The 25,785-nt window shown below is 46.5% G+C and overlaps 11 protein-coding genes across 11 annotated transcripts; 5 read left to right on the top strand and 6 right to left on the bottom strand.

Annotated features, from left to right (window-relative positions):
* Positions 1 to 201: 201 nt before the first annotated feature.
* On the bottom strand, positions 202 to 831 carry N7447_004178 (uncharacterized protein; the record flags this gene model as incomplete). The annotated part of the gene is made up of 1 exon (XM_057228453.1): positions 202 to 831. The coding sequence occupies one exon, from the start codon at positions 829 to 831 to the stop codon at positions 202 to 204; it is 630 nt and encodes a 209-aa protein (XP_057087794.1).
* Positions 832 to 2,289: 1,458 nt separating this feature from the next.
* N7447_004177 (general substrate transporter) lies at positions 2,290 to 2,642 on the top strand (the record flags this gene model as incomplete). Its single annotated transcript, XM_057228452.1, has 2 exons — positions 2,290 to 2,451; positions 2,514 to 2,642. 2 exons carry the CDS (start codon positions 2,290 to 2,292, stop codon positions 2,640 to 2,642), a joined length of 291 nt encoding a protein of 96 aa, XP_057087793.1.
* Positions 2,643 to 3,847: 1,205 nt separating this feature from the next.
* N7447_004176 (uncharacterized protein) lies at positions 3,848 to 4,649 on the bottom strand (the record flags this gene model as incomplete). Its single annotated transcript, XM_057228451.1, has 4 exons — positions 3,848 to 3,981; positions 4,053 to 4,144; positions 4,213 to 4,409; positions 4,467 to 4,649. 4 exons carry the CDS (start codon positions 4,647 to 4,649, stop codon positions 3,848 to 3,850), a joined length of 606 nt encoding a protein of 201 aa, XP_057087792.1.
* Positions 4,650 to 6,695: 2,046 nt separating this feature from the next.
* On the top strand, positions 6,696 to 8,999 carry N7447_004175 (uncharacterized protein; the record flags this gene model as incomplete). The annotated part of the gene is made up of 4 exons (XM_057228450.1): positions 6,696 to 7,088; positions 7,143 to 7,841; positions 7,900 to 7,985; positions 8,042 to 8,999. 4 exons carry the CDS (start codon positions 6,696 to 6,698, stop codon positions 8,997 to 8,999), a joined length of 2,136 nt encoding a protein of 711 aa, XP_057087791.1.
* Positions 9,000 to 10,872: 1,873 nt separating this feature from the next.
* N7447_004174 (uncharacterized protein) lies at positions 10,873 to 11,404 on the top strand (the record flags this gene model as incomplete). The annotated part of the gene is made up of 2 exons (XM_057228449.1): positions 10,873 to 10,905; positions 10,958 to 11,404. The coding sequence occupies 2 exons, from the start codon at positions 10,873 to 10,875 to the stop codon at positions 11,402 to 11,404; spliced, it is 480 nt and encodes a 159-aa protein (XP_057087790.1).
* Positions 11,405 to 11,991: 587 nt separating this feature from the next.
* Positions 11,992 to 12,528, bottom strand: N7447_004173 (uncharacterized protein; the record flags this gene model as incomplete). The annotated part of the gene is made up of 1 exon (XM_057228448.1): positions 11,992 to 12,528. The coding sequence occupies one exon, from the start codon at positions 12,526 to 12,528 to the stop codon at positions 11,992 to 11,994; it is 537 nt and encodes a 178-aa protein (XP_057087789.1).
* A 201-nt stretch (positions 12,529 to 12,729) lies between these two features.
* N7447_004172 (uncharacterized protein) lies at positions 12,730 to 13,209 on the bottom strand (the record flags this gene model as incomplete). The annotated part of the gene is made up of 1 exon (XM_057228447.1): positions 12,730 to 13,209. One exon carries the CDS (start codon positions 13,207 to 13,209, stop codon positions 12,730 to 12,732), a length of 480 nt encoding a protein of 159 aa, XP_057087788.1.
* Positions 13,210 to 16,978: 3,769 nt separating this feature from the next.
* N7447_004171 (glycoside hydrolase family 71 protein) lies at positions 16,979 to 21,088 on the top strand (the record flags this gene model as incomplete). Its single annotated transcript, XM_057228446.1, has 4 exons — positions 16,979 to 17,065; positions 17,130 to 19,441; positions 19,521 to 20,331; positions 20,381 to 21,088. 4 exons carry the CDS (start codon positions 16,979 to 16,981, stop codon positions 21,086 to 21,088), a joined length of 3,918 nt encoding a protein of 1,305 aa, XP_057087787.1.
* A 489-nt stretch (positions 21,089 to 21,577) lies between these two features.
* Positions 21,578 to 22,455, bottom strand: N7447_004170 (BTB/POZ domain-containing protein; the record flags this gene model as incomplete). The annotated part of the gene is made up of 2 exons (XM_057228445.1): positions 21,578 to 22,379; positions 22,433 to 22,455. The coding sequence occupies 2 exons, from the start codon at positions 22,453 to 22,455 to the stop codon at positions 21,578 to 21,580; spliced, it is 825 nt and encodes a 274-aa protein (XP_057087786.1).
* Positions 22,456 to 22,976: 521 nt separating this feature from the next.
* On the top strand, positions 22,977 to 24,083 carry N7447_004169 (Phenylalanine ammonia-lyase; the record flags this gene model as incomplete). The annotated part of the gene is made up of 3 exons (XM_057228444.1): positions 22,977 to 23,067; positions 23,184 to 23,352; positions 23,432 to 24,083. The coding sequence occupies 3 exons, from the start codon at positions 22,977 to 22,979 to the stop codon at positions 24,081 to 24,083; spliced, it is 912 nt and encodes a 303-aa protein (XP_057087785.1).
* A 676-nt stretch (positions 24,084 to 24,759) lies between these two features.
* Positions 24,760 to 24,945, bottom strand: N7447_004168 (uncharacterized protein; the record flags this gene model as incomplete). The annotated part of the gene is made up of 1 exon (XM_057228443.1): positions 24,760 to 24,945. One exon carries the CDS (start codon positions 24,943 to 24,945, stop codon positions 24,760 to 24,762), a length of 186 nt encoding a protein of 61 aa, XP_057087784.1.
* Positions 24,946 to 25,785: the final 840 nt, after the last annotated feature.

Below are 25,785 nucleotides of genomic sequence, written 5' to 3'. Positions count from 1 at the left end.
TCATTTGCTTTCATGAACTCGCACGTCAGGTATAGAATTCGCAGTCTCAAGATACACAATGCTTTATTTATTTTGCTCCTTTGGACCATAACATACATGGGTACCTGAAATATACAACTGCCGCATCCAAAAATGGAAGCCACACAATCCTTGCACCTCAGGAGTGATCGACCTGAATTCAAACAGCCACACAAAGCACGCTCAATCCTCCGTAGCCCTCTGCTCGAGCGCCTCAACAGCATTCTTCAACTCCCGAATTCGATGTCCAACCCGACGACGCACCTCATCCTTAACACCCTGCGGGACCTCCGCTGGATTGTACTGTGTCTCGATAATAGCACTCTCCCCCGCCTCTTCTCCCGCAGACAACGACTCATCCGTCTCGTTCTCAAATTCCCCAGGACGAGCAGTGTAGAGTGCGTACACGGTGGACAGCTGGTTGAGAGCATCGCGGGCAGACTCGCGGTCCGATGCGGCGTAGATGGTAGATGAGTCGGTGCTTTCAGTGGCAATTTCGAACTCGTCTTTGGCGACTTCGTACAGCTCTTGTAGTTCCTCGACTAGGAGGTCGGCTTCGGCTTTGCCGGTGGATCCTTTTCGATCGGCGTAGGTCCTCGCTGTGGGCCTTGGGAGCGATGATCGGATGTAAAATTGCGATTGGAATGAGATGTGGCTAAGACGTGCTTTGCCAGAGCTGGACAAGCTGCGCAAAGACCAAGAGCCCGGAACCAGTCCTTGTATGGAGGGTTGCATGATGTGGTGCGATTGGAGACCTCCAATGCGGAGGAGTGAGGAGCGACGAACAGAGCGGATGCAGGGTATGACGGACATTTTGAATATATGTATTAAGTATACAAATAAAACGAATTTGTGAATAATTTTCGAGAATGAAGCCGCGCTGACATAAAGAGACCGACACTGGGTTATGACGTCGTCGGGGGTTTATCGTAACACGTGGTGATAAGGAATTACCGACCTGGGCAATGACTTCGCAAGTATGAGTCCTTGATCGATGGAGCGGGGGAAGGCATGCTCTAGAAAGCCGCCACTTACATGAAATCTAAGCCTGGAGCTGTATACCCGCCCTGTATGTAGGCTCTCAAGAAGTGGTGGAGAACGAAGACAAGGCAAGGGCCTTTATGGACTGCTTTTTCCCCAAGATGGAGGAGCCTGATGAAGACCCCCGAATTCAAGCCCCACTGGAATTACCCTGGCCACCGATCAGGGAACTGGAAATCTAGCGATCTCTCAGGGCAGCTAAAGGCGCCACAGCACCGGGCGAGGATGGACTCCCAACCTTGGTGTGGAAGAATCTCTAGGGAACTCTCAAAGCATCTCATAACCAACATTTTCACAACATCAATCCAGCTAGGGTACTACTCAAGGCGATGGCGAGAAGCAAATATCGTGGTGTTACGTAATCTAGGGAAGCCAGACTACACTGTTCCCCGGGCCTACCGCCCGATTTCGCTCCTTAACACACTCGGTACAATCCTCGAAGCAGTCATAGCTCGACGGCTGTCGTACCTCGCGGAGAAACACGGTTTGTTACCGGATGCACAATTCGGTGGCCGGCCGGGCAGGACCACAGGGCAGGACTTATTTGTTCCTTCTAATACTATAGACCGAGCATAGTACAAACTAGGCGTAGTAACACTCGTTGTATTCGATCTGAAAGGAGTCTTAAATGGGGTCAATACAATCAGTCTTGACACCGGACTCCGGTCAAAGGGGATCACGACCGTCGTTAGAAAGTGGATCGCGAGCTTTATGAGCGACCGCTTGCCAGCATCGGCTTCGATGACTTCCGCACCGAGGTCGCTTCGCCAGCGAATGCAGGACCGGCACAGGGGTCACCCCTCTCACCGATTCTGTTTGCATTCTTTAACTCTGACTTAATTGATCAACCAGTCGATTTTCAGGCGGTGCATCGGCCTTCATCTATGACTACTTCCGTTGGCGAGTAGGCCGCTCAGCCGAGGAGAATCTGGCCAATATACAAGCTAAGCACATCCCCCGGATTGAATCATGGGCCTGGCGGACCAGGTCCTGCTTCGTGGCGGAAAAAAAAGAGCTAATCCATATCACGAGGAGGAGAAGCGAGCAATTGCAAACAATTAGCCATTGGGGCCTAGGGCTTTAGGGTCATAGGGCCCACTCGCAATGTTCGTGGCTTTTGTTCTCATTGGAGGCATTGGAGCATAATAGGTTATTGCGGTATCCTCTTTTGTTGTTGTGGCGGTGATCAACTACGGACTGTCTACTGTGGCATACACGGTGGCCAGGGAGATGGCAGTCGGTCCGAACCAGAGCAAGATCATGTCAATCTCTACCACGACATTGTATCCGACCGCATGGGTCATCACATTCACAGCGCCATACATCTATTACGACGCCGGCCTTGGACCAATATTTGGGTTTGCTTACGCTGGAACGATAATCACTTCCTTGGTATGGGTTTGGTTCTGTGTTGCTGAAACAACTCAAATTGGTAAATCGCCAAACTGTTCTAGATGCGTGTTCCGGCCAGGAAATGGCGCACAACCACGTTCCAAGTTCTAAGGGAGGATGATGATGACAATAAAGCACATGTGGGCGTCGACCATGTGGATGACATCTCGAGAAAAGATTGTGCGGTGTAAAGGAATGGATATTTTTCCAGCTTTGGGGCAATACAATATCTTTGCCAAGTTTGGGATGAAATACAACCGTGACTGTCTCTGTGAGCTTTGCAACTCCCCCGTATATATGGAGATTAGTCTATTCGAAAACTTCACGCATGAAGTTGAAAATTGCTAGTAGAAATGCTTTCCAGGCCAGTCGATAATACAAGGACGACACGACAAAACTCTAACTTGTTGACCTTGTTCTCGGTACATAACCTCGGCTTTTACATACAGTAATCCTTCTGTTGGAGGCCGGGTGATCTTTATCATGTGCTTGTACCGCCTAGGACCAGTATTCTTCCGTACGCTATTCGCCTAACTCAAGTCTCAACTATATTGAATTGAAGGAGGGTGTAGGTCAAAATTAGCGTACATTTCCCCTGCCTTCCTTCACAAATTTCACAACCTCCTTTTGGCTCCTGCTTTAATAATGATTCCGACGCCATGACCGTGGAGATGTTTTAACATATGCGCACTTCCCGTCTCAATGGGCATACCGCTACCCAAAATTAGTTACTGGTCTTCAATTCCTCTTCCTGGATACCCAAATAAGCAAAGGAATCAGTAGGAGTGGGCATCGGTGGTGTTGCTGGTTCTGACAGGCCCATCTCGTTGAGAACGTGAGACGCCTTCTCTACTTCATACATGGCTGATAGAGGAAGGTCTCTCTGGAGGACAGAGCGAGCGACTTCACACTTCAACTAAGCCGCAGAATAGACGTGAGCCGGCATGTTTTGGATCGAGGGTGGCTGGTTGTACTTGTTAGTGGCTAGTCATTTGTAGACATTATTATACATTCTAAACAGATCCATGGTCAGCTGAGATTTTCTCGTAGGAGTGGGGTATTTGAGTCATTTTTTGAATACTCACGGATCATCTGGTAGACCGCGGAATCCATTGTCTGAAACAGTGGATGTTCCACAAAAACGCCTGAGGTCCGTACGTAGGTCGGTAATCACATCATCATCAATGGTTAGCAGCTGTAAGCACCAGGAGAAACACAAGGCGTTTCATACCCCAGCATTCACTCCCCGGAGTTTGAGAATCCCACTGGAACTCGAGTTAGTTGTCTAAAATGGCCGAGCGCTCACAGGCAAGCCTCCAAAGAAGACTTTCAGTCCCAGTAATGTTGCACATAATGCTGCCCAGCCGTATTGGCATTAGCTTGGTTGTCGCCTTCGCTAAATGGAGAGAACTCCCAGGTAATAGGCGGGGGGGGGGGGGGGGGGGGGGGGGGGCTTATTTGCCTTTTCCCGGAGTGCGAGTGCGCTACATGGGATATATTCAGCCTGTTTCCAAGCCCCAAACTCCCGGCCTAATAAAGGGTTAGTTCTCATACTTAAATTGAGTCAGGCAAGAGACAAGAGAAGAAAAAGGAAAACAGACCCTGGGCAGCATTTGCTGGTCCATTGAGAAAGCGCACCATTTGGTACGTCTTGTTCTGTGCCTCTGCCAAGGCCGCCTGAGGAAACTCGTCCCTAGATCATCTGTCAAAAGATAATGTCTCCGGGTGATAAGTCTCTTAAAGTCGTTGCCTGGCTCTTACACTTCACACTGATATCTTCCCCTCCATGTTCCTGTTCCGCTGACAATGGGTTTGGCGAGCGTGGCATACCATGGTCCTCTTTTTGAAGAAGACCAGCTATCCTTGTATTTCTTTCTCCCTACCACTGCGGTTGCCATGTTGTAAACTGTCTTTCTGTTGAAGGCCTGGTCGATGGCCCACCGTTGGTTATCGCATACCTAGATCACATAGTCATATCAGCAAGAAGTAAATAGCCAAAAGGGAGAGGCTCCTACCTCGTCCCAACCCTGTCCATAGCGACATGTGTAAGTCACAGCACAATCGTTTTCTTTTTCTCCATATGTGGCAACTTGATAGTCTCCCTTCATGTTTGGAGCCACTGATGGCTTGGGTGTCATGGTGGTTTTGTACTTGGCGAGCTCCGTGATGCCGGAGCCCACAGCACCTTGACCAAACATTCTAGCCGCTGAGGCGATAACACCATTGACACCGGCTTGTTTCTCATATGAAAAATATTTCTATTCTCTCTTGGAATAGAGTCCTAGAGACAATACTCTCACGATCAGTGATCGCCTCTACTACATAATTATCTGGCCAATTTCCTTTCCAGGGTTATCAACACTTTCCCTGTGCATTATCCTATTACTCTACTTATTCCTTCTGACATATCGTCAAATTCATCGTATGTCGTTTTGTCTCCTCAATTTTTCACATATATATATTTATATATAACATATATCTCTTCTGCAGATTAGCCGCCACGAACCAGGATACTACGCACACGTTCACTATCATTGGAGGATGTTCCAACTGCATTAAAGAAATAAAAATGGCGGTGAACGTGGCCATTAAAGAATATGGTTAGTGGCTTATATCGAACGCATCTAATGATACTCTTGAAGCTACATTTCGATAAGCGTGCGATATAACCCTGTCTAATGGCTTTAAGCTTAAGCACATCTATAAGGATCAGGATCCGGAATTTTTCGTTAATAAAGGGATTAAACCCGGAATTACTCGGAGGTTTGTAGAAAATATTCGTGATTAGGTTAAGAATGTGAAAAAAAGCATTACCTACTCTCGACTTAGTGTAGACGAGCGTGTGGGCGATAGGTGCGGTGAATTGGCGTTTTTCTTTCCCGCTCAGCTTATATATAACTTGGAAATATAACGCACAAGTACGTTCTTTTTTTAGGAGATGGTTTTAGTGTGAATTTTGTTCCGGGGTTAAATTAAAAGGTTAGACAACGTGAAGCGTGGTAGATGCTCCTATTATGCTAGTATTATGATGTCCCGTAGGCCAGGGAATCACCCTGTTTTCTGGCCCAACGAGTCTGTCTGTCAAAAGCTCTCTTTTCCTCACCTATCATATTCTTCAGCCCCCGTTCTCGAAGCTCTGAAAAGAAATTAAAGGCAGCGTCGAACGTATCAGGATATGTCCATCCGTCTCGTTTCACAAGACTTTCTATAGCGTTAAAGAAATCCTGGACCTCATTCCAGCCCTCGGCATCAACGGGGTGGCTATATACTTCATCCTGCATGAAATGATAAGGGCATTCGCCTTAGATGGCAGGTTCTGGCCAATGTCTGGGATAGGAGATTAGATACCATCCGAAACAAGGAAGATAATACTGAGTGAGATAGCTACCTTTCACGTTAATGAGTGCCTCACGAAAAGATGCTATGTCATCATCCTATGTGTTTCTAGCAAGTTCGACCGGAAGACGCCTTATCTTCCTATGTCTAAGGGTTATTCGTATCTAATCGAAAAATGCGTTTGAGTATTAAGCATGCAGTACCGTAGTAATCCATCAGTAATATATGTTTCTGGTTTATTGATTGGATGTCATAATCACCGGTCGTTTACGTTGTGTGGGCTTATTGCTGAGATTGTTTCTACCATCGACGGCTGCTGTCGAAGGCTGAATACCTGGATTACCATTAACTCCCCACCATGCATCTAGACCTCCCCTCTGACATGACCCGTTTTACATCTGAATCCTGAGCGGTAAAGGAAGTGTTTTTATTGGCCTTCGATTTGACGGAATATCTTAAAAGCGCGTGGGCTGTAATTAGCACTAACTATGACGTTAAACCCCATATTTCTTTATCCTACCCTAAGCGCCTATGCATTCTTTGGCCATGTGTTTCGGAATATAAGCTGTCTCATAGTCCATTTACCTGTCCGTAAAGCAGCCCAAGAATACTTTGAAAGGGCAAATATATTTTGGTATTGTACGTTTTCAGACGCTTCGTGTCATTTAGGAAGTTGATGAGCATCTCCCATGTAAGATAAATTAGATCAAAATGACGGACAGGAATCGACGCATTGCATACTCACAGGGGGCTTCCGGAACGCGGCGAAGTGCATGCACCCGGGCGAAGCACACCCCTGTTTTGCCACGTCACTCCAATCTCAAGTTACTATTGAATCATTCATAAAGCTTACAAAGTGAGATAATCCCCTGTCTACTATCTCCATATTCTCAAAATATTTTGTAAAAATGAGCGGTTTAGAATTAGCCGGCCTTCTCTTTGGTGTTGTACCCGTTTTCCTTCAAACCCTGCAAAGCTACCGCAATATCCACGATATTCTACACACTTTTCAGCATTATGCACTTGAGACGAAAAATATTGGAGATAGGTTGAAGATAGAGTATCAACTCTTCAAAAATGAGTGTACTATATTGCAGGGTATTAAAGACGGTCTCAAAGGGATGTCGGCCAGCAATGACGATATCGCACAGGGCAACTCTCCTCAAGAAGCTGATTTAAACCAACGTCTTGAGGAGAGCTGTGAGATATACAAAGACATTGTCAATAATATAAAATTGAAACTTGAGGAGATGAAGGAAGATTTGAAGCCTTTCACTGTTTCGAAAAGCGAGAAGAGACAAGTGAGCTCGACCATGCCTCCTAGATCGCGAATATATTTACTCACGTTTGAATAGCATGAGAAACTGAGAGCGAGTATTTACCGGGTGAAAAATTCCATCAAAGTTGTCTTCGATAAAGAGCGCTACGAGAGACACCTGAAAGAGCTACACAAGAGCAACAGGAATCTAAACATGCTCTCCGAGCAAATGAAAGAGATTTTGGATAATTTAAGGCAATGTCGAAAGCCCGTGTCAAAACTATCAAGTGCAGTGACTATCCACTCAGGAATTACAACCAATCCAAAGGAAATTACCAATTACATTCCCACGCCAGTCGTGAAAAACGTTAACGACTTCCCTGGGCGACCCTCGGCAGTCAACACTTGCCATCAAGCCTGCTCATGTAACTGCCACAAAAGACATCTTGTCAAATCTCCATCTTTCACGAGACCTGTCATGGGTACCTTTTTTCTTCGATACCAGGGGACTCCCTTTTTCCGATCGAGTTGCGATGAGACAACTTGCAGGAAGACTAATTCAGGATCCGTTGAAGCCATCTACTGCTTTCCTGGTTGGATGATCGATATCACTTTAATTCTTTCCGGAAGTCCATCGTATGGCCTGAATTTCCCCCGGCGACTAGGATGGGGTAGTAGCGAAACGATTCTCAAGTGTGCATATGAGGGCAATGTTGAAGGTCTGAAGGTGTTACTGAGTGGTTCTTCCTATGCTCTGCATGATATAGACGAGAAGCATGGAAGAAGTGCTTTGCATGTGAGTACCAGGGCTGTCAATGGAGATATGCGCGTCACAATGCTAATCTAATTAATAGTATGCGGTTATGCGTAATCACATTGAGGCTTGCGAGTTCCTTTGTAGTGCCTCTGCCAATGCCCATGCTATGGATTATACAGGCATGTAAGTATCCATATTTTCAATTTTCAAGGAATCTATTGACGATGACAATAAACAAGTACCCCAACAATCAAAGCTTGGGAGCATATCTTGACACAACGAGGAACCCCCGCCCAGCTTGGACACCTCAAATGTCTATTTTGGAATATCGACTTATGCGATGACATGGGATTCTCACACATTCACCTACTAGTGGTAGAAAGGATATCAGGCGATCTTGCCGAGCACTTGCACAACAGACCACATCGGGATGAGATCAATACCCCGGATTTTACGGGGAAAACACCATTACATTGGGCGGCAATCCGGGGCGACTTTCAAAAAATCCAGATCCTTCTCCAATACAGGGCCAATGTAACAGATGTTGACGGATCAGGCTCAACACCACTGATGTTTGCAGCATCTTCTGGCTGCTTGAAATCTTTGGAATTCCTGCTAGATGCTGGCAGCAATGTTCACACGAAAAACTCCTACGGCTCTGATGCTCTTTATCATGCTTGCAGACACCAAAGTGATCCTGCGCCAGTAATTCGACTTTTGCACTCAGGTGCCTGTTTGGACTCGCAAAACAAAAATGGGCACACCGCTTTGATTGGAGCAGCGATCAGAAATAATACCAAAATCGGGAAATATCTCCTGCGCCAGGGCGCTGCCATTGATATTAGCGGTGCAGGTGGTGAATCTGCGCTATTTGAGGCTATTTTTCATAACAGCCATCGATTCCTTCGATTGCTTTTTCAGTGGTCTGCTGATTACACGATTACCAACAACTCTGGCTCAACTATCCTTCATTCTGCAGCCCTAGAAGGTGACAGTGAAACCTTGACTATTCTGCTCCACACAGACTTGGGGGAGTTGAATATTTCGCGTCGTAATAATGATTACCTCACAGCTGCCGAAATGGTTCAGCGGCGGTCAATTGTTTCTAAGGAGACTGAGTTGCGATTTTCTGAATTATCATTATCAGTGGCAAGACAAAACCAAATCAATGCTTCGACATCTAGGCCACCATGTTGAGGATGTGGAGGGATCTATTGCTACCCATCTTTCTGTAATTATTTGAATTCCACCGATATCTCATTACGGGTAGCTAGGGTTTCAGTCGTGTTAGATGAAAGCCAGATTGCGTTGTCTACGATGTCTAGGAAACACTACGATTTCGTCGAGTTGATGCCACGCCAAATCATGGCCATTCTACCATCACCTCTTTTTACACCATATCAGATGTTCGGCAAGAATAAGTCTGCACTTGATATTCTGCAACTCAAGGGAGCAGTTTTATTTCCACCTTCACCCCCTCCCGATATACTTTGCGGGCTAAGCGCTTCTCCTTCCCAGCTTTGCATGAATAGCAAGGCATGTAATCGTTGTAATTGTGCAGTAAATCTTCAGGTTGAATTTGCATCATTGTTCATGAAAGTATACTTTAGATACCTTGGTATAGTATCAAGAGGAACCTTCTCCAGTCCGAGAATAATTCGTCCAATCACAACCATCTTGTCAAGCATCCGAGTATTGACTCGCAGTATGCTCTCCCAAGTGAGCGTTGGTGTGGGTCAGTCACAAGATCAAATAAGAGCGCAGTGCATACTGCCCTCGCTGCTGCAGAGTAGTGCCACTGCCTCACAACCTGAAATCAGAAGTATATAGAAATTCATTCTAGGTTCTCTCATTCTATGTTGTATTCCATTATCCTCCAGGAAGTCTACTCTCAAAATTTGCCATCAAGGGGAGTTGATTGATCTATCTCCGCGTAACAGGAAAACCAGGTTGGAACAAAAATTGCATCATCATTAAAAATGACATGCATCCCAGTTTCTATGACCTGAACGTTTTAGACAAATATTTTTGCATCATTACTAGAAAAGATGTAGCATTTTCACTGATAAAGCCAGTCAGGGATTTTCAAACAAATCATGAACGGGTCTCGCAATAATTCGAATCGACCCTTTGTGGGTCGTAATCCACCAAAACTTTCGCGAAAGCGAAGGAAATTAAACATTGTCTTGAAGTGGACGTGGTTGTTCAAGGGACAATTCTAAGATCCCAGTGATTACTCACAATTGGAACAGCAAAAAGTCGATAATATAGAACTCTCATCAAATACCCGAGCAACTTCTAGGCCGGTAGCGCGTTGTCAATTTGATGCAGATCAGCGATGCTCTCACAGCAAAGGCCCCTGTGGTAACTAACTTACTTTTCTCTTTCGATTCCAACACAAGATGGGATATTGCGATACAAAGAACGACCTATTCTATCGTGAACAGGCAGGCGGTCGGGATAGTTTGTCCTTTAGGTTGGAATCAGACTAGTAGAACACTATTGACACAGTGATTTACCGTTGGCATATGGTTTAGTTCTAATTGGGTTCAGGCGCTGTTGGAACCCATTGTTCAATACGAATGCCATTTATCATGGTATCTCTATAGTAAAAAAACACAGCCTTTGAACAACTCCAGCCACACCGTGCTCCATGATTAGCCTCATATTTATTGATCTATGCCTCCATTAAGGTTTCCGAACGAATCGAATTTTTTTTTAAAAACATACAACAGTGAGGATTCGCTGGTGGTCACCCACCCAACTACTAACTCACCGGCGTGTGGCTTATGTGCGGTCAATAGTTCGGTGGGTGTCGCCCGGGTGAGAAATGGGCGAGCGCCGCTTCTGTGGTCACTTCAATCGTCAAATTCATTCATGCACGACCATACATCCATGTTACATATCTATACTCCGTAGTGGCGGCGATCGAAGTTTCCCGGTACTCCCGGACCCACTTCCACGTCGATCTCCCCACCTGTTGAAGCTTAGGCGTTTAGATCCACAGCCATCTATTCTGAATTCACCTCATGGTACTTTTTCACACAACAGCTATTCTATCACGATCATCATGAATCAGCTTAGAAGCGTCAGTCGATCACCTGTGAGTTTCCTTCATGCTACTAATTCAAGCCACGCCGCTTATGTTGTGTTAGCCTCCAACACCTTCCAAATCCACCTTGCCCGCTCGTTCGCCTGCCAAGTCTACCACTCGAGTTCCTCTCGTACTACCAGTGAGAAATTTTTGGGGTCCTATTAGCTCAAGTCGAGTTGCTTACAAGTGTCATTTTGAGAAGTTCATTGTTCCCCCAGGCTGGACAGCACGTCCCGGGAGCCCCAGCTTTGAATACGAGTGGGATAGTGTCAATTCAGCTGGCCAAAAGATTGCTCGAAGCTATGTTCTTACTCCGGGTCGACCAATCTTAGACGATGACGATGTCTCCCTAACGACTTTCCAATCTGGCGATAAACCCTACATCTGGGATGTCCTTTGTTATGATGTGTATGAGATAGCACCTCAGGACATCAATGAAGTCGCTCGCATTCTGTCCCAGAAGGGGGTCTCAAGGAGCTACAGAAACGACTTGGATATTGCTGTCTGAGCATGACTGTTGTGCTGGGCTAAGATGAGTCTGGAGGATTGGAAGAGGTCACCTCGCCACACGAGCGACACGCATCAGTTTGTTTTGAGCGGAATTATGTTTTGCTTTGATTTTGATTTTGATCCTCTTTAGCTTTAGATTTTGGACTGTAGTCATTTTGTGTCTTTCTTGCAAGCCTGTACTGTTATGTTGTCCCCGCTCCAAAGTTGATGAGCTTTTGTTATAGCTCATTTGCCAAGGGCCGAGGCCTTGCGTTTTATCATAGCCCAGAATTCTCATCGAGAGGCCAAGTTTGGTATTGCATGTGTCAACATACAATGTGTCGACGTACAACAAAAAATGGCTCGTGCCAAAATGTACGTCTGACACTAATTAGCGTACACATCAGACTTTTGTGCACAGGTTGCATTAAACAGCGAGACGCCCATTATATGTAGAATATAAGGGCCTATGAAAATTATAGATGCCGAGTCCCTGTACTTGAATATTTACATAATTAATGAAGTATGATCTGAATGCATTGAATGCATTTATATTCTAATACCTAAATTGAGTTCAGAACTTGCATCAGAGAGAACCCATTCGTATCATTCAACAATAGTAAACTCGACAAAATTAGATGAAGGGACCATTATGACTGGCCTTCCATCATTATCATCGGGGTCGACGACATAATCTTGCAGCCAACATGGCAATTTCACTACAGTATTTGCATGCTCTTTGAAATCACCCCAAATCCACCAGTCAACGCAGCCACCACAGTACTGGTATCGATATGTGTCGCCGACCGCTGTATCGGGATGCAAGTGGAAAGATTCAAGTTTAAGAGTTTTGACAAAAGATTCCCCTGGTTCAAGGCCGCGGAAATACTTGGAATCCGTGACGTTGATTTCAACGTCAGGTTCATCTACAATCCTCCAACCCGGATTTTTTTCGTCGTCATAATAAGTCTTCCACTGTGTAAAATCCCCGCTTGGATCTTTTGACGGATAGTAATCGGGGCAGCGGCGTTGCAGTCGACAGTGATCATAACGAAAAGGATAATTGTGGATGATGATCGGCTTTGTGCCATCATTGATCGCCTCGTGGTCCTCATTCGTGAGACCATCATAGGTGATCTTCATTGTAATAGCAAAGCTTCTTTTTGTTTTAGACATTTCTGATGGACTTTCCAGAAACACACTTATGCAAGGGGTTCCAGGACTGTGAAAAGTTTATCAGCCAGTATAAAAGACGGATATCGGGTTAGAAAATTACTCACATTCGATCCGATTTCTCTATTAGAGAAGGCTCGTACGGTTCAGGCTCTGTAGGTTCTTCCACATCTACGCAGTGAAAAGAGCGAGAGGCTCCCCCGGGATGACAACAATGGGTAGCCTGGAGTTATCCCCAATTTCTTGCTCCCAATGGTCACGCAAGGTGCCCCAAGCCCACAAGGCATATTCAGCCCCGAGCCAGACTAGCTCATATCTCTCACCTGCCACCATGTGATCCAAAAAGGGACGCAATGGGCCTATGTTTCGACTGAGAGTTTGTCCAGGAAGAAGTTCTTCTGTTTCAACTTCATATCCTGTGATCTTGACAGTCCGAGGAGGTGACCGCCCAGGCGTTTGTTCAACCCTTTTTAGACCATCTGGTGTGTGTTGAAAGACTGCGAAGCCAGAGGGACCCCATGCATCATATATGCTGCTCCAGCGGAAGATACAGGGCTTATCACAGTCATCCTCTGCCCGACGAATAGTGACAATAATTCCTAGTCTCGGGTTAGAGAGACACACAACTGGGGACATCGCCTCAATCTCCATTGAAAGTCTGGGCGTGTTTGGACTGGGATATTTGTTAGGTTGGAACAATGGCCAAAAGGGGGGGGGGGGGGTTGAATCTCACGGTCTATCATGTTCAAAAAATCTCATGTGGGATTTAAGTTCAGGATCCATGGCAGCTGTAAGAAAAAGTATCGGGGAGAATAGAAAAGGTAAATATAAGCAGGGAAAGAAAAGGATAGCATTAAAAAAAAGAAAGAGAGAGAGAGCCTTTGAACTAGCGGGTGAGGTGGCGTACCCAGGAGCATAGCAATTTAGGCCTTCGGGGCTTTGAAGCCTCCGGTAGTCGGTACTAGTATTTACTCCGTACTGAAAGATTCACAATACACTGTATCATAGGATTTGAAAACGGTCAGGATAAGGCCAATATCAGGCCAAATTGAGGTACCGAGGCCTCAATGCATGACATTAAAGCCGAAAGTAACCCTAGCTATTATGCCTTTGCGTAGATAAAATGTCAAATTATAGATTGTTTATGAATATCCTTGGATTTAAAATAGCAGATCGTATTTACTGATGGAAAATGGTGCAATAAAAGGAGTTAATGACATCCCAATAGAGCATATCACTGGAAAGGGTCTATGTGATCTAAAGGTAAAAGCCAGAATCATGGTGAGGTACATAAACAAAAGGTATCACCCCAGAAGCAGCTGTCTTTCCCCTTCCTCTGCACGTCGTATCTGCCGTAAAGACAACCACAGCAAGAAGCCTTGCCCCAGAGCGAAGAATGCATCGTTGACAGCGACAAACCCAACCATGTGGTACCATGCATTGACAACCATCATGATTGGGTATTCACCATCTAGATATAGATCCCATGGAACAGAGACTCTTGGGACCCAAGAAATGGCCGAGAGCATGAAAGCAACTGCCTGAAACTTTAGTCCAGTCAGACTTTGAGTTTGTAACGGCATGCGGGCTTGTCGGAATATCCCTATGCCAAGTGGTATGGTCGTAAGAAATGGCAGAAGTATGACGGCATGAAGGCCCTGGAAGAGGGCAATTGGATCCCGCTCAATCTCGGGGCAGTTCGGATAGTGTGGAGGACAGAATATATCAGAAACTGCATCTGCGATAACAGGGACTATGGATACAATGAGAAAGCCGAAATAAATCACTACTGTCAAAGCCTTCCGAAGGCGACTAGTGGGTCTGTAGTAGAGGTTGAACCCCAATCTAGACATTTTGGTCAGTCTCTGGTCGCGATATGATCACTAGGAAGTGCAATTTTTTGAGCTCACAGGATATTCCATAATGCCCACACGCCTAGCACTTGAACAAAATTGACCCAGTCAAGTGCATTACGTGGATGATGCGTCCAGTAACCTGTCTCAACAGGGAAATTGATTGTGTAAAAGAAGACAAAAAGTAAATGCTCCGTAGAACAAACGACATTGAAAAGTAGGTAGAACAATGAAATGTCTCCAGTGCCCTTGTCTAGCCAAGCGTGACGTATACACGGAGCGAAGGAGGTAAAGATCAAAATAAGGATTATGCTATTTGCTTGTTAGGGTCTCTGGAAAAATCTGTGGTTCTAGTTCCACATGTGCAGAGAGGAATACTCACAAGCTGACAATGGCTAGCATCATACTGTGCGACTATAGTAGGACTCGGGAGGGAAAAGGTGAATGAATGGAATATAATGAAAGATAAGGGAGGGACGTGAAAAGTGAAGGGAAGCGCAGAATGAGGTGCCAAAAGGAAGTAAACCAACAAGGAATTCGGACAAAGAGCCGACTACTCCGTATTCTCTAATGAGAGAAGGAATCTCATTTGTTTTTCCAACGGCATAATTTCGAACGGCAGTGTTGTACTCCGTACTTTGTATGGAGTACCGATTATGGTATGTAACCCGTTGCCAAGACATACTAGCAAGATTCAAAGGCATCGTGTGGTCCAACGTCGCCTAAACGTTGCATTCGCCTCATCGGTAATAGAGCTAAGCAAGTGGCTCGGAGATTAATCATGAGCTTGGCCGTAACTATGATTTAGTCTAATCCAATTCTCTATTAGGCCCATTCCATCGAGCGGGGCCTACAATACACAATATGGCAAAAAAAAAAAGTTCGGCTAGAGAAATCACCGTCGCCATTTGCCAAGACCTGCTAGTTCAGTAGCTCAGTAAAAGAACTAGGGACTAATTTATCCCACTATCGCCGCGCACGATTGTTAGAATCTACGAAGTAGATGAGATCATGAAAGCACAATATGTGTATTGTGGAAAGTGTTAAACTATTGATGAGGGAGGAATCACAGAGGAGAGACTATATGAGTCTACTCCTATGGAGAGAGAGAGAGAGACCATGTGACTACTGAGAGATATCAACAACGATATACATAATTAAATCAAACGAAGAAAGTAGGGATTTTAATATTCGGTATGGAGTATAGAGATAATAATGAGTTATAAAGGCCCCCAAGATATATTAGATGCTCATAGAAAAATTGAAGAATAAATTCTGAACCTTTAATTGTGATAACATGAGCGTGATTCACCGTAGAGAGGCATAAGCAGGAAGCATTATTAGCAGGAGTCCTGTGGACCTTGATTCAGCGCTAGTCGGAAAACTGTCGCGAGTGCTCAAACGGACAATAATGTCGAGCCTCAGGCAAGCGAGACAATAATCACTAATCATCTCCAATCTTGTAGAGATCCACTTAGCGTATATTTTCTTCTCTTTTCTTTCTTTTTTCGCCCACGCACCTGAAACGGTTAAGTCTACGGAGTACATATTGAAGAGGGGAACGCTCTAGGCAGTATACTCTCTAGCATACGGGTCTCGATTCAGCAGTCGTAACTAAGCTTCATACCTTCCAGAGCGCACAAGGCAAACCGGGATAGCAAACCAAGAAATCAAGCAAGAAAGGTGTAGGAGTGTATTTCTGCTAATATGTAAACTATCTGCTACTTGTAACCTCCGAAACACCAACGGCTTACATAAATTATTCACTTGCATAAACGAGCGGAAAGGCGGAGGCGCAAAGTAGTGGAGGGCACCTGCAATTACAATATGTACAACATATGGACATTCGTCCTTAGCGTCCAAGCAATCAGAGCTAGGCGGCGCAAGGACTGCGCCGGCATCAACCGAAGTGGGCCGCTAAACTATCTCGAGCGAGTTCCTCCTAAACTTATGGCCCCTGCCCTAGAAAACCCATGGTTTGTTGATTACTGTTAGTGGCCCTGAATTGTGGCGTCTCATGGTAATTTCTCTCATGGTTTGCCCCGTCGGTACCCACATAGCTGTTGAGCTATCACGATTTAACAGAATAATTCGACAGAGATGTATTGAGTATGTGCCGTTATACCTACGCGAAGACAGGCAATGCCATTAGCTGTATCGAATCTTGCAATAAACAGCAACATCTAGATGTAGATATCAGTCCACGAGTGTACTAGATTGCTCGAATTCATCGTCTGGTACCTAGGTATTGAGCATATCCGAAGAAATAGGGCTCCCCGGAACTACTTGACGCTAGAATGAATGTTACCACCTAGTCCAATTTCGAGACTACTAGAGATAATACCTCATATACTATAATTTCCACTCCATATATCTAGTACCGGAATGTGAGCGAGGCTATAGCTCGTTACGGAAAGGTAGACTTGTGTGGCGGAAATTTTCACCTGCTAAATGTCCTGCCCAGGTGGTTTGAGGCGATAGGGGCTTGATTGAAAAATTATAAAAGGACTGTAGGTGTCTAGCAGCGGAGTTTTTCATCATTTCCCCCTTCGCCCACCATTGCGACAATGAATTGGTTTGCATGGCTTGCCATGGTGGTGACCTTTCAGGTCATCCACCAGGCGGATGCAAAAGCTGTGTTTGCCCATTTTATGGTATGTACCTCCACTCTAGATGGTATTATCTCAATGTAAAAGGATGATATTAAAACTATTCAAGGTCACAAACTCCGAGAACTATACTGCTTCTGACTGGCAGTCAGACTTCAAGTTGGCCCAGGATGCCCATATCGATGCATTCGCCCTCAACATGGCATGGGAAGACAAGACCAATGACGCTTCCGTGGCCATGGCCTTCACTGCTGCCGAGGCGAAAGGATTCAGGCTATTCTTCTCATTCGACTATGCTGGCAATGGGCCTTGGGACCAAGATGTTGTCACCAGCATGATCCAAAAATACAGTTCCAGCTCTTCATACTTCCAGTATGAGGGGAAGCCTTTTGTGTCTACCTTTGAAGGACCTGGCAATGCAGATGACTGGGTGACAATCAAAGCAAAAACAAATTGCTTCTTCGTACCAGACTGGTCTTCTGTCGGTGCCAAGCCGGCCGTGGCATTGGCAAATGGAGTTGCCGACGGATTGTTCAGCTGGTCTGCGTGGCCATGGGGAAATCAAACCATGGATACCTATACCGATGCCTCCTATATCCAATATCTGGAGGGGAAGCCATACATGATGGCCATTTCTCCTTGGTTTTACACCAATTTGCCAGGATACAACAAGAACTGGCTTTGGAATAGTGGTAGCCTCTGGCACGACCGCTGGCAAGAGCTTTACGCTCTTGATCCAATGCCGGAGTTCGTTGAAATCATCTCTTGGAATGATTACGGGGAATCTCATTACATTGGCCCGATTCGCAAGAACGCTCTGGCTGCCCTTGATATCGGTGAAGCTCCGTTCGACTTCGTGACAGGCTACCCCCATGATGGATGGCGTGATATGCTTCCTTTCTTGATTGATTTATACAAGACTGGAAAGGCCTCGATGGGCAACGATCTAGCTACTTTCTGGTATACTCCTAATCCGCTAGACTACTGTGACGTTGGGGGAACAACACTCAATACCGCTTCTCAGCTACAAATTGAATACAACCCAAAGGAAACATTGGAAGCTCGAATTTGGGTTATGTCATTATTCAGCAGCGGCAATGCAGCGGTGCTCGTCAACGGTGAATCTGTGGAGTGGGACTACATACCCGATGGCTCGGCTGGAGCTGCTATCCGGTTTGGGAGCGTAGCTGCACCAATCGGACCGGTTCGAATCATTTTAGTTGTTGGTGACATAATGGGACAAAGTCCCAACACCATCGACATCACCACATCATGTGACGGGGGCTTCAACAACTTCAATGCCTGGGTGGGAAGCGTTGGAGGATGGAGTCCCTATGGTGACCTCTACTATACTTCATTCGACATAAAAGACCAGAAGTGCGTTCAAGGGAAGGGCGCCTACGATTTCAATGGCCTTTGCAACTTTACCTGCTCTTACGGGTATTGCCCTGTCGGTGCATGCACCTGCGAGCAGATGGGTGTTCCCCTTACCAAGCCCAACGCGACGGGTACGATAGGATTTCCAGCAGAAGGGAAAGATGCCAATTATGTGGGGCTCTGCAGCTTTGCCTGCAACTACGGCTACTGTCCTTCCGCGACGTGTGACAAAACTGAACATGCTATGCCGATTCCTACAGTTTCGGACTTCCTCCCGCCGGCCTGTGTTGCTGGCACTGGTGAGGGTAGCGTCGCCGGGCTATGTTCGTACGCGTGCAACTTTGGGTACTGTCCTATCAACCTTTGTTCATGCACAAAGACAGGACCTCTCATCCAGCCGCCCGCGCAGACAGAGGGTGCTGGTCAGGCAGGTCCCGGCAATTCGAAAATTTATGACAATTTGTGTGATTTCACCTGTAGCCGGGGTTATTGTCCATCTGGAATCTGCATATCGAAAGACGGCGTATCAATTGCAAACATGAACTATCGCTACGATAAATCAGCTGCTGCAGCGTGTACAGACTCGCAGAAGCAGGTGATTGAACTCGAACTCAAGTACGCAGTGGAGATGGCGCAGGTCTCTGCCGCCAACCTCGAGAAAGGTACCTATCTTGACGATTTCTTTAATGGTAAAGGTGATACCCAATTTATATCAGACACCAAGAAGACGTTCCAACGAATTGCAAGTCTTCTCGCTGGCAATGATCCAAATTTCCCCCTGTCTCTGGCCTGTGACTCAAAATCGGCAACAGAAATGTGCGATGAAGATTATATTGCTTATATGAACAACAAAAACCAGCGCTTGACCTTCTGCGCACCCTTTTTCAAAGATCCCATACTTACTTCCAAATTGCCCCAAATTTGGCCCACCAAAGACGTGCTGGAAGACAAGTCGGCGGATCTCCGCAAGGCTTCCAGAGCAAGATCTGCCGTTCTTGTACATGAAGCCACACACACAAAGTACGGGATGCTTGATAAACCATTGTAAGTCACTTCAATTATCTTTTCATTGTTCGCACTAACCTGCCGGAAGCACCCGTGACATCACATACGGCTTTATCAGTTGCTGGAAGCTCGCCCGTGGCACCTTTGATCGTGGATGTTGGTTAGAGGAAGCAAGAAAGGCCAGGGAAGCAGCCAGGAAAGGGAAGCCATCCAAGCCACCCAAGCCAGGCAAGCAAAAAAAAACACCCGCTCTTGAATGCCCTGTCCCTGGGCCAGATGGGGAAGCTATTGAAGGTAAATGCGATGCCGCGGGTGCCAGGAAGAACGCAGAGAATTATCAATTATTGGCGGCAGGTGTCTATTTCACACAGAAAACCCGCCGCGCCATTCCTCTGCCAGCACTCCCCGCTTCCCCAAGTGCAACTGAGTGTGTTTTGGCCGAGGACTTTATCCAGTGGGATGATGTTAACGAAGATATTCCCGATGTCACCGGCCAGGCACATTTCGGAGACTCTTTCGCCGCAGGAATGGGCACAGGAAAAACACCTACGGCGCAAAAATGCCGAGTTGGATCAAACAATTTCGGCCAACTGTTACACGATTCGTTCGTTGACGGCTTTGATTACCAAAATCTAGCTTGTTCTGGAGACACTGTCGCCGGGCTTTACGACAAGCTTCACGGGTGGCAGAACCCGGCAGTGGACAGCTTGGCCACTATGACGATCGGCGGGAACGACTTGGATTTCTCGAATATCGTCAAGCATTGCCTTCTGAGATATTACAACTCCGCACTTGGTTGGGATGCTGCGTGGTGTTCTCACTACAAAAGCGCCGCCAAGAAGCTCATGGCGGATACTGGCGCAGACGGGCTGCAGTATAAATTCACCTCTATTTACCTTCGGATTATTGGTTGGGCCCAACAAAATCCTGTAGGTAAATTCATGTCCTGATTCACGTGCCTGTGCTGACCTGCTGTAGGATTTCAATCTTTACATCGCTGGATATCCACGATTCTTCAATGCGGATACAACACAATGCAATGATGTTTCGTTCCGCTACTGGGGATGGGATAAAACAGATCATACGGACGTTTGGCTGACAACCTCCCTCAGGACTGAGATGAATGACCTGGTGAAATCTCTCAACAAAGTCATCGAAGCCGCGGTCCTTGACGCAAACAAACTGGTTAGCAGAAATGTCACTCACTTTGTCGACGTGGATCCCCGTTTCGAGGGTCACCGCTGGTGTGAGTCGGGCGTGATAGAACCAGATCCGAGTCACATGAGCACTGCTTTTTTCCTCAGCGGGTGGCCGGACATTGAAGAGGGGGCCACGGTTGCGACAGCGGCTGACGATAGCGCGGAGTTGAGCGTCCTGCAAACAAGTGGCAGTCTTCCACTCCCCGATGGAAACACATGCAACACGACCCTCGGTGTCGATCCCGACCCTGTCGACGTCTACTGGTGTAATCTCGCGTCAGCAGTTGTGTCCGATCCGGGTGGAGATATCGCGAAGCAAGTTGTACTCGCAAATACAGCGCTTGCCAGCGGCGACTATACCGCTCAAGATGTGTCGTGGTTTTTGCCAACTCGGCAAATCAAAGCGTTCCATCCGCGAAGTATCGGTATGGCTTTCTACCGCGATGCCATTCTCGCTGTCAGGCAGCAGGTGGAGTACGGTTATTGATATGTGTTCAAGCTGTTGAGTTCCCTCTAGCATGTCCAGATAGATCTCTTTTCTCCTACGGTCCCCTCCTTCTCGGGGACTGTAGCATGCGACCGTTGAAGATATTAGTAATGTATCGAAAAAGTCCAATTGTTTTAGATTCCTTCTGTCCCCTGATTATTTTCATTATGGTTTTCGGTTTTACTACTAGGTCAATGATCACCAAACCCGCTGAGCGCAAAAGAGGAAAAGCAACAACGCCAGCTCTTGCGCCAGAGTGCCCAGGTCATTTCTATAAATCCATGAATCTATCCATAGATCCATCACTGTTTGCATGGCATAAGATATAGGTGGAGCGTAAGTCTTTGGCACCCGAGAAACTGAAAAACAATGAAAAATAGAAAAACAAAGTTGCTAGATAGACACCAGAAAAAGCGTTCGGTCTGTAAGCATCCAGCAGCTTCTGGCAGAATCTAACAGGACGTTGCCTTCTTGCTCGCCAACATGCACCTAATCTGAGTTTCCAGACGTATCCCGCTGCCCATCAACACTTACTCCAGTATTGTCTGACTTTGGAATTGACATCACCGATTTAGCTTTCGTGCGAGAGCAGGGAATTTTGATTTTTCTAGTCTCCATCTCAGCTTTCGTGGCAGTTTGCTTAATTTCCACAGCCCTGGTTAGCCCTAGAGCCTTGCCACCCCTGTCCTCAAGTGGTAAATCATCAATGAAGTAACGGTGATCGGATAGCTCGGGGAGCGTTTGAGGCAAGTCTAATTTCTCTCTTTCTTTGATAAATCCATGGCAGAGATCTTCAAGGAAAGGCCGCGAAACTTCTTCTTGTCTTTTTCCAAAGCCCTTTGTGGTCGACCTTTGCACCCATATATCCACCGCTAAAAGACGCATTGGGGATTGAGGTAGGGTGTGAGAGTAGATGTAATTGATTGTGTCCACGCTAAGAATTCGTAGCGATTCGTCGACCCTTTTTTTACAGACCAGCATCAGCTGATTCTGCAGGTCTATCATTTCGAAATTGCCCGCGAGAATCCAAAGTCGCACGAGAAAGTCCAATTTCTCACCCGCAATCAAATCAATGGAATCGTTGCCACGATACATCCACAGAATGACTTGAGCAAAAATTTGGGGATCGTCATCCGGAAAGGAAATCACTTGCTCCGTAAGAGGTTGGTCGAAGCGGCGTTGGAACAGGTTATCGAAATAGGGCGAGCAATTACATAATAGCTCCATATGGACGTCAAAGGGGGTATTTGTTTCTCCCACATCGATCTTCACAATACCGCCACTGAGGTCGCTATTAAACTTGGTTAGCATAGGAGGCGAGGTTGTTACGAAGAGCCCACGTACGCCTTGACTAGATGGCTATTCATCGCAATCGTTTCTCAATGATCCTCTATGTCCGTTGTTATCCCTAGACAAGTAACCGCCAAAAGGTGCACACAAAGTGCAATCGTATATCGAGGGACGCTTTTGCAACAGTAGCGCCGAGACATGGATGCTCCCAGTCAGTACATTTCTAAGCGACTATTTGGAGTTAAGTTATCCATGAGCCCCCACTTTGGGTAAAATGTCCCGAGATATCTACGGAGTACTCCGTACAACATAAGTCCTTGATTCATCAATCGAGTAGATCATCACCATCTTAGCTGAAACATCACAATAACCCGTGTACTACCATCGCGATACAATGTGTAACGAAGGTATCCGAGCTTCATAGTCTCTAGCAAATCACGGTACTTTGTCGTCGGGTACTTTTGAACGCTTAGCGACTTTGGCCCCCACGTGTGATTGTACGATGCTCCCGTAAGAGCGCTAATGCTTGCTGTTCAATTGGTTTTTTGACTTTGTGATGAAATATAAATGAAAATCCACTTTCGGGGCGATCATTTCCATGATCGCGCTAGTTCTTAGAGATATTCTCAATACTGCACCGTCTGGACAGAGAGCCGGAGACATGCGGTGCCTAGAATTGCTGGACAGGGGTGACCAATTTTCATTTATGTCTGCCCCTCCCTCGGCTTGCGTTGCTATGATTGCAATTCACCTCATTCACTGACTAAATCCAATTGTTTCCCACTGGAATATCTTGCGACTATAGGTGAAGCATTCCCGCAGTATCAGAATGGGTACGGAAATCCTCAGGGATTGGGGTATATTAGCTCGGTTCTGGATTCATGTACCCAGCTGGACGAGATTGTTGGTCGTGGCCGGAACATCTTACTTGTTGGGCATTCGCTAGACTTAAGCTCAGTCGTCGCGGTCAGCTTGTATGTGAATTCATTCCACCGTATTCTCTCGTGAGACACGTACCCGAATTGAACACTAACAACTAACAATATGACGAAGGCGCAAAATTGCGGCCGACATCACTGATAGCGAAACTGTGCTATCTCGAATGGAACGCAGTGTAGATCTACTCGCAGAAAATCCTGGGAACGGGGAAGTGATATATGGAGTGACTACTGGATTTGGAGGGAGTGCCGACACTCGTACCAACAACTATGCCGCCCTCCAGCAGGCATTGATCCAGCACCACCATTCCGCCGTGGTTCTGCCTGGAGACCGAGAGTCCGGAGCAGGCTCAACGCGCCTGCAAAGTTTGAAATGTCATGCAATGCCCATTCCCATTGTGAAGGCGGCGATGTTAATTCGATGCAATTCCTTACTGCGAGCATATTCGGCCGTTCGCATTCAGGTTGTTCGGAATATTCTTGCCCTCCTCGCTCACGATATGACACCAGTTGTACCGCTGAGAGGAAGCATTTCCGCTTGCGGGGATCTCACACCTTTGGCCTACATCTGTGGGGTGATAGAAGGGAATCCTGATATAGCAATGAATTGCGGGGAGGGCCAGAACCATCGAATCATCCCCGCCAGCCAGGCTCTCCAAGAATCAATTCGCTTCCGGATACCCAAGGAATCAATGACCCGAGCGTTGTGGGGATTCGAGGTGCACGGAAGTAGTTTGATCGTGCAGCAAAGATATAAACAACTATGATGATATCCAATGACAAGAGAACAAGCGCGATGATGATGGATGCAGGTGAGGAAAACAGGCCCCAAAGGCTTATTGTCACAGTCCCCTCAACATGGGGAGCGGCTGAATTCGCATAACGTTGGAAGTACAGGTCTTGGTTGAAGGTGAGATATGTACTGAGTATCTGCTGGTACGTTGACTGCACGGCGGTTATCAATGAGATGGCATCAAAAGAGAGCTGTGACGTAGGATAGAGGCGGTCGTATGTGAGTGCGGTCATCATGCCAGGTCAGTCGTAGTGGAAGAACGACAGATTCCCAAGACGATTATATGGGTTGAGAGACTCATGATAGCCCGGTTCAAGTGTACCAAGCTAGGCAATGATAGATTCTGTGGAGTGGACCAATTGTGCATGGCCGACAGCGTTGCAGGTTTTGAGGACGATACAATGCCCTGGTGGTCGAAAACAACTTCGAAGCTATATGGTTGACATAAGAGGGCTTCGAATTTTGCGAATTTGATGGCGAATATTGCATCGTTTCCCAGAGACCAAGGATCACAAGTGTTTACTGACAGTCAGTTTCCGCATCGGACAGGTCGTCAGGTTGGAGATATGAAATAGATCTTTTGATCAAACCACCTTCCACTCTGGTTGGGGCTTCCACCGTGCAGAGGAAGCCGGACGGACTTGTATAGTTCAAAATTCTTGTGCCGGATCCATTTTCAATTTTTGACCAATTGAGGAGGACCTGGCGGCATTGGAGGCTGGCCCCAATCCCAAGGGTGACAGCTTCATGACGATGAAATGAGACTTCCAGAAGTGCGGGATTGCATCCTGATACGCAGGCAAATTAACCGAATGCGACAAACTTTCTTGGTCCATATTGAGATTGGGCCCAGAGGGAACCAACCAAGTATGGTTGACAGAAGTTTCCAAGATACCGCTTTAAATTTGAATATCGAGACTTACGGCTCCGCGGCTTTTGTGATAGAGTAGATCATGAAAAGCGGGGCCAAAGAATTCCGCGTCCTGCAGATCTCTTCGGCTAGCAGAGTCGACTCTACCTATAGTGATCGGAGCATCGACGGCAAGTTCGAGTTCAGCTTTAGCTAAATGATAGGTCGCATGGCAAGCAAATGCAGTGCCATTTAAAGAACGACTGGTCTCAACTTCAGCATACTCGGTGATATCAATGAGGAGGCCGAGAAACGCATGATTTTCACAATGACTTGTTTGAAACGCTGAATCCTGACCCAGTACTGACTTATCACGTAGCGGCTCCCAGTATCGCAATTAAAACGGGCCGCTCTGCGGATGAAACGTCGTGTTGAGGGCGAAGTCGACAGTGCATGGATGATCATCATCACTAGAAGGAAACTCGATATGCATCTGCCGTGCCCAAGTGATATCCGTGTGCGGCATGTTTTGGCAAGATAGCTCGCTCCAATAAACACTGGTTTATGGATAACCCTGAGGTTTCGTTCTCGTCAAGCGGCATGGATACTGCCGCCGAGGCATATTCAGGAGAGCGGGACAGAAGAATGTCATCGGCCGTCCTCGTCACCGAAGCATCGGTGTAACTTATTGCTTCAGGGGCAAACCAGTTCCTCTGAGTGTCTAGGTCAAGCAATTTCGGCCACGTGGAGACGGTAATGTTTGATCCAGGGATGTCTCATTTAACACAACCAGCCCTGCTAATAAGGAAGGAAGCAAAACGCGGAA

The sequence above is a fragment of the Penicillium robsamsonii genome, assembly GCF_028829455.1.
Source record: "Penicillium robsamsonii strain IBT 29466 chromosome Unknown utg000002l_segment0_segment0, whole genome shotgun sequence".
Taxonomy (NCBI): Eukaryota; Fungi; Ascomycota; class Eurotiomycetes; order Eurotiales; family Aspergillaceae; genus Penicillium; species Penicillium robsamsonii.
Note: the sequence above shows the minus strand (reverse complement) of the source record. Positions and strands in the feature narration are given on the sequence as shown.